General features: G+C 39.9%; 1 protein-coding gene across 1 annotated transcript; it reads right to left on the bottom strand.

Moving 5' to 3' along the window:
• Nucleotides 1-6,952: 6,952 nt before the first annotated feature.
• LOC149771922 (protein CFDP2-like) lies at nt 6,953-7,546 on the bottom strand. The gene has a single exon (XM_089948090.1). The coding sequence runs from the start codon at nt 7,544-7,546 to the stop codon at nt 6,953-6,955; it is 594 nt and encodes a 197-aa protein (XP_089804216.1).
• Nucleotides 7,547-7,841: the final 295 nt, after the last annotated feature.

Here is a 7,841-nt window from a genome sequence, read left to right as displayed (position 1 = left end):
CCACCAAAATAATTAAGTATGGCACGTATTATCGAAGAGTTAGATTGCATTTACTACATTATTTGTTTACCCTTGACATAGTTTAGTTTGCCATTATTGTGACGGGCCGACCATCAAATACTGTTAAAGTGTATAAATGGAAGGATTATTTCATGTGAAAATAACGGATTATTATGCAGCACAGGGGACCAACTTATGTTTTTATTATATATAGGTCATTCTTTTTCCTATTATTTGTTCAGATAGAAAATCTCGCAAAATATGGATCGAGCGATTAAAAAAAGCTTCATCATAACCTTACTTCCAAGTTTTTAAATGATAACAGTGCCAGCTTACTTTGATACGATTTAGGGTGAAAATTGCTAAGATGGAGAGAGAGATAGACAGAGATTGAAGAGGTTTAAAAAGTAAATCGTCCGTTCTATAATGAAAACTAAAATAAAACCTTTGCTTTAAAGAAAGAGATATAAATGCAGCAAATACCAAGAAGATGTTGGAATTTATAAATCGTGCCTTCAGTTATGGACAAAGGTCAATTACACAATACAAATTAAATATACATAACAACTTGTACCTTTAATCGTTTTAATTTCCACATGATCGCTATTCTTGTGTATAAGCCTATCGACAATATCTTGTATTATATTCTCAAATGTACATAATATTTCTACAACATTTAATTCCTGATCAACTGTTAGTGAGTCAAAACTGTATAATGTGGTATTTTGTAAACAATACAAATTAGTTTTATAAAAACAATATATTACGTTGTTTTTCGGATGGAGGATTTCAAAAGTAGTTTTAAAGGAAACCTCTCTATTTGCCCTTTCAAAGAAAAAGCAAAAGACAAGCAAACAAAAGTACACATCTACTACTCTATGACGATCCATACTTTTTTATTTTTATTTTAAAATTTGTAGGCCACAAACCCTGAAAGTTGTATGAAGATACTGATATATATGTACAATTTTGTACCACCCTACATACCTTATCGAAAATCCTATGACATTTACCTTTACCGCTCTATTCTACGGTTTTGTCCAACGGAAAATTGTAGGAAGCGACTACCACCTAAACTTTTGTAAAAAACCTTAGGCAACATGTCAACAGACGTCAATGGTTACAAAAAGCGTAAAGCCAATTGTCACCAAACCCAAAAGATTACTTAAAGCCCTAGGCCACTGGAAATCAAATGTCAGGTGTATAAGAAATCTCTTCCAATGCTATAAGTTTTAGTGACTACTAATTTCAAATTTCAGCCCCAAATTTAAAACAAATGCAAAAATCCGCATTAGAGGCGACGGAAAGAGGAGGGCGTATTAACATGCGCTGATATGCGATCAAATTTACTACGCAGTAAATATAAACATATAACAAGACTTATAAATCTGGTTTTACAACAATTTGGTCATAGAAGATCAAAAGCCTTAAACTATCGTATTTTAATCAAGAATACAGTCTAAGTTACACGATTATTTTCTAGCTTAGAAGCAGCAATGGAACAAATTATTATATTGCTCTATTGAAATTAACTGACCACAAAGCCTACATTAATACTTAAAAGTGGATCCCAAGGGTGAACTTTATTACCCCTATATTTTGTTGTTTCAAATTACTTAAATATCTATTATTAGTCAGTAAATCTAATACCTTTGTAGTTTTAGACATGAACACAGTGGTAAACAAGTTTTATGTTATGTATAATACAATACTTTACACATATGTCTGTAAGTCATTTTGACTCATGATATTTTATTATTGAAATGGAGTGAATATATGTATGGGTCTATTTTGTCTGGAGATTTAATACTATCGTATACGAATTATACAGGCATATTTATTAGAATATCAAACATAGATTATTCAATTATGTAACATATTATTGCTACGTACGTATTGATCAATAACAGCTTGTATAAAAATTAATCTGTATCTTTGACACAAACACTTAATACATTATTGATTTGCACACCCTGAATTCTTATTTTGTAAGAAGCTTAATGATAATAATTGTATCAACTAACCAATAATTAAATTTTAAAAATTTATCATCATAATTCGCACGTGCATGTATGTCATTTATTTAAAATAGTCTTTTATATTCTTGAACGCCAGGAAGTAAAATTCAATCCTCTTATGGACTAGAAAATATAATATTAATAACTGACAACAATAATTCAATCAGATATGCAAACACAGTTTTGGCGGGTCGAAACTCACTTTTCTTCCTAAATTAGTTTAATATGTAATTGAATACCACCTCAATTTATAAAGGTAACGGCATAAAACCATATCAAAATAAAGTTTAAAGTTGATAAACCTGTTAAAACCGGACAAAATGCTGAGAATCAAGGTCTGAATAGTACTACGTGATACTAAATAACATACGTGTGTTATTGTACAGTAAAACACTATTATAATCCGTACCAAGCAAGATATGGTACTAAGACAGGCAATGCTGCATTAACCTTCTTTGTTAAGTACACACACGAGAGTGCTTTCCACCGTGTGCTAGATATCAGGAAAGTATAAGCCATTTAAAGACTGTCTCGTGGTTATGTCATGATGTTTCATTCTTTGCAGTATGGATTCGTCTGACCAAAGGTGTTACATGCTAGATGTTAAATGTAAGTAAAATAAAATAAAATAAAATAAAAATGAATTTTATATTTAATGTCAGTGTTTGCCCTTTGGCAGCACAGCTGCCTTTTCATGTTGAAACCCAGCTCATCTATATGAAAGGCTTGCTCAGATTCTCCTGTCAACGTTGCGAAATGTTTCTTAACTATGTTTATCAGCAGTGCCATGCTACAATATAATCTGTTTCGAATATTTAAATGTGCATGCAGTCTTCTCGGCAACCATTTTGACTCTATCTTTCTACACGAGAGAGAGAGAGAGAGAGAGAGAGAGAGAGAGATAGATACGCCGATAAGCATGCACAAATTGATAAATATCTATTTCATTTGTTCCTTTCTTTGTTTCAGAAGTGCAGTTATGAACAGATCAGTTCCTGTGTTTGCACTAATGTGTTTATGAAATTTCAATAAATTAGCACTTAGCTTATAAAGGGGGATGGTGTGGGGTCTTTCCTTTTGCTGGGATGGTGACTGTCGGAGTTTTGTCTCATTATAATACGACCATATAGTTTCCTTTCGAACCAGTAATTAATTCTCATCTAAGTTTAGTGTCACTCCGGATTCCAACGTAGGAAATCAAGACTTAAAGAGGTCATTTATAGAAAGTTACAAATATTCAACAAAACAGATAATACAGTACTATACCTTGATCTTACAGGAAGACAGGTGATAATATGAGATGAATTTTTAAATATAGAGAAAGAATATTGTAATGCATACATTTTTGGGTCGATATGCGAGATTGTCTACTATGTATATCAGCGACCTTAATCTATTCCATTTGGAGGATGTGTGCTAAGTAATCGCTGAGAAGCATAATGCGAGTATTCAAAATAAAAGTTTTAACATGTCTTCTTTACATTTTAATCTTTCTTTTCAGAATGAATGTAAATGTTGAAGAAATATATGCTCTCTGATCAATTTATTTCATTGAAATGTTGGTTAGAAATTACTGGTGAGATGGGTACATGTAATCTAAAAGCTTCGATATTGAAATGTACAGTATTTGTAACACTGGAAATATTTCATGGTCAAAAGTTACAGAACGAACAAGATTGGAAACGGTACGAATCATTGACGGTGCGATTAGGAAGACCGCTTAGAACGGTACCGTAAGGCGTAACACTATACGCTGACAGTATTATAGGAACTAATTCAATGGTTTTAGTAGAATTTAATAGGAAAGCAATTAACTTTGGAAGCTGAAAGAAGCAGAAAATTGACTTATAATAACTACTGATAGCTAGACGCTGGGAAATTATTTTGAAACGGTACACCACGCCACTGTACTATGCAAAACGGAAGTTAAACGAAGAGAATATATTGATCTATGAATCGGAAACAGTGCAAAAGATAACTGGAACTATCTGAAGCGGTATTCAAGCGGTACGGTCTGGATACGCAAAAGTGGTTGGAAAAGATCTTACATGCACTGTATATGAGATTTGTATCTTATGCTTTTCAGAACAAGCCGTACTTCATTATTATTCCTGACAAGAACGTCCTATGGTGTGATGTCAATGCCACATGCATATTTCCTATGTATGCAAGAACACCATCCTCTGGGTAACAATATTTTGTGTTTACGACATAATATTTTCTGTTTGATGTATTGACTGAACACTCAGATGAACTTATGAATGAAACTGCATTCAAGCAAGAGATAAAGTTATTAATTAAATAATGCTGAAAAATAGGTTTGCAATCGGTAACCTTTATCAAAAGATGAATAGAGAAGATTGTGTAATGCAAAAGCCCGGTGGTGTAATTAATACTTCACACTTCATACATTCTCCTTTAACCTTTAAAATTTTCAAAATTTTAATTTGATTAGCATAAGTTGTGGGTGAAAATTATAAATTAGTTTTAAAGATAATATGATAGTCTGATATTCCCAACATCCTCTCTTGTTTATCCAACAGTCTATGCATTATCTCGCCACTAATCTACGACAGAGTTCAATACGTGTATATAAACTATGTTGCTTTCTATGGCAAAGGATTGTTTTAACTCAAATTTCAACCTAAATCATTTTTGTGACTTCCAGAAGAGTCTTTACCATCTTGTTAAATGTCCCCCAATCGAAATACAAGCCAATATCAATCAATCAATCCTCTCTGCGCCGTCTGGTGCTTGAGGCGACAGCAAGGGAGCACCATTTTGGTCTGTCGGCTGCTGTTATGGAGGCGGTCTGCAAGGTGAGGCCTCTGGTCTTGAGTTCTCGCTCCACGGTTCGGCGCCAGGTCTCTTTGGGTCTGCCACGGTTCCTTTTCCCCTATGGAGTCCATCTCAGTGCCACCCTTGGTAGTGAGTCAGGGGGCATTCTGCAGACGTGGCCGAGCCATCTCCATCGACGAGTTGCAATGGTCTCAGCAATGGTGCTTGCGTCCGCTCTGTGCCCGAGTTCCTCGTTCGAGATCATGTTTGGCCAGAAGATCCTCATGATCCGTCGCAGGCACTTGGTCTGGAAGACTTCAAACTTGCGTTCTATGTTAGCAGTGGTCTTCCAACACTCTGACCCGTACAAAAGGACGCTCAGCACGTTGCTCTTGAAGATACGGATCTTCGTGTGGGCGCTGAGGTTTGTTGTCCTCCAGATGGGCTTCAGCATTGCGAAGGCATGGTTGGCCTTGCTGAATCTTGTGGTGACTTCCCTTGTGCCATCTCCATCCGTGGCGACCTTGCTGCCCAGGTACGTGAATTAGTCTACTTCTTGCAGAGGCTGGTCGTTGATGGTGATTGGGTCGCCCACTCTAGTGTTCTTCCTCAAGACTTGTGTCTTCCCTATGTTGACTCGAAGACCTATGGTGCTTGCTGTCTGTACCAACTGTTGTGTCTTCTGTTGGATATCCTGGTGTCTGCTTGCCAGCAACCCGATGTCGTCGGCATAATCCAGGTCATCCAGCATTGAGGTCAGCATCCACTGTATTCCTTGCCTCCTGCCCTCTGTGATCCAGTCAATGGCCAGTGAGAAGAGGATCGGCGAGAGAATGCATCCTTGCTTCACTCTGGTTTCCACCTTGAATGGTTCAGTGAGTAGGTTGTTGTGGAAGACTCTGCACTCAAAGTTCTCGTACAGGGACCTGATGACGTTGACAAGTTTCTGGTGGATGCCATAGTGTCGTAGGATCTTCCACAGAAGGCTTGATGCAGGCTGTCGAAGGCCTTCTCAAAGTCCACAAAGACCACATAAAGGGATCCATTCCACTCATGGGACTGCTCAAGGATCTGTCTCAGAACGAAGATGTGGTCGATGCAGGATTTGCCCTTCCTAAAGCCTGCCTGTTCCTGGCGTAGGATGCCGTCCACAGCTGTTGTGATGCGTTGGAGAATGATGCGACTGAAAATCTTACTGGAGATGGATAGTAAAGTGATTCCTCGCCAGTTGTTGCAGTTCCCCAGATCTCCTTTCTTGAGAAGTTTGACGATGATTCATGTTTTCCAGTCATTCGGTGCTTCTTCACTATCCCAGATCTTTTGGAGACTCTGGCAAAGAAGCTGCGGTGTCTTTGTGTCTTCTGCCTTCGGCATCTCGGGACATACTCCATCATCGCCAGGTGCCTTCCCATTCTTCAGCTTGTGGATGGCCTGCTTGACCTCCTCAACAGTGATGTCATCGCAGTTGATGTCAAGGTCCTCCTCTGCTTCAGGAATGTCGGCGAGTACTGGTGGGTCTGGGCGATTCAGTATGGACTCAAAGTGTTACTTCCATCTCTTCAGCTTCTCCTCCTCCACTGTGACATGAGTTCCATCTTCATCTCTCACTGGAAGGTCGTGGTGCTGGCCGTAGTCGCCCTTCAGCTTCTTGGTGTTCTGGTACACCGTCTTCATGTCTTTCTGCTCTGCTGCTACCTCCGCCTCCTTTGTCAGTTTCTTTGTGTATTCTCTCCTGTCTCTCCTTGCTGATTTCTGCACCTCCTTCTCTTTTCCTCTATACTCCTTCGAAATTCTCTCTTTCAGTCTTGGTGATTTGGCGTCCAAAAGTCTCTTCTTAATCTGTCTTCTCTCGCCTATGCGAGTCCACGTCTCTCCTGATATCCACTCTGTCTTCTTACTATTCCTATAACCTAAAACTACTTCTCCTGCTTCCTTCATTGCTCTGTTGAAATTGTCGATGGTCAGCGCTGTCTCATCTTCTAGAATACTAAACCTATTCCTTAGGGCCAGCCTAAACTCTTCCTTCCCTTTTGGATCTTTCATCTTGGCCACATCGAAGCGCTGATTCCTGGAGACCCCTATCCTAACTTTCCTAAGCTTCAAAGTCACCTTGGCCACCAGAAGACTATGGTCGCTGCCTATGTCAGCGTGCCGCATCACTCGCACATCCTGCAGGGAGTGTTTCCATCGGCCATTGACGATGATGTGGTCGATCTGGTTCTGAGTTCTGCCGTCTGGTGAGTCCATATGAGCTCGTGGATGTCCTTGTGCTCGAACAGGGTCCCTCCTATGACCAAGTCATTCTCTTCACAAAAGTTGACCAGTCTTTCCCCGTTGTCGGTCATGACACCTACTCCATGGCGCCCCATGGTCCTCTCTCTGTCTTTATTGTCGCAGCCGACCCTAGCGTTGAAGTCGCCAAGTAGCAACAGCACGTCATGTCGAGGGACGTCCTCTAAAATGGCTTGAAGAGCGTCGTAGAAGTTGTCTTTGTCCTCTTCTTCCGCGTCGTCTATTGGTGCATAGGCCACAACAACAGACAGCTTGGCGTACTTGGAGTTCATCCTGACGTACAGCAGGCGCTCGTTCACTGGCTTCCACTGTAGAACGGTATTGGTCTTGTTCTTGCTGATAATGATGGCGACCCCTTCCCGGTGTTCATTGTCCTTCCTTCCGGACCAGATGATGACTTCTCCGGAGTTCAACTTCTGCTTGCCGGCACCAGTCCATCGTGCTTCTCTTACACCCATGAGGGTCAAGTTGTAGTGATTCAACTCGCTCACTGCTTGTGCCAGTTTTCTAGTCTGGTTGAGCGTTCGCACGTTTCAGCAGCCAACTCTGATCCATGCTTTTGGCGTCAGGAATTCCGCTATCGGGATGGGGACGTCCTTGCGGTTTTGTTCTCCATCCGTCATAGAGCCAGTTGCCTGGTCTGCTTCGCTCCCAGCGCCGGTTGTCGTTTGTTCCCTTGTTGTCGTTTCCGTAACAAGAGTTGTTTTAACGGGTGAGGTTGCTAGCCCCACGCCCAACCCTCCTCCTTTTTCA

The sequence above is a fragment of the Sinohyriopsis cumingii genome, unplaced genomic scaffold, assembly GCF_028554795.1.
Source record: "Sinohyriopsis cumingii isolate HCF-2022 unplaced genomic scaffold, ASM2855479v2 utg001591l, whole genome shotgun sequence".
In the NCBI taxonomy this organism is placed as follows: Eukaryota; Metazoa; Mollusca; class Bivalvia; order Unionida; family Unionidae; genus Sinohyriopsis; species Sinohyriopsis cumingii.
The sequence above is the reverse complement of the archived record's forward strand: the minus strand, read 5'-3'. Positions and strand labels throughout refer to the sequence as shown.

Bases quoted from the DNA above. Each gene is read 5' to 3' on its own strand.
- LOC149771922 (XM_089948090.1), bottom strand. From the start codon at position 7,546: ATGGGTGTAAGAGAAGCACGATGGACTGGTGCCGGCAAGCAGAAGTTG.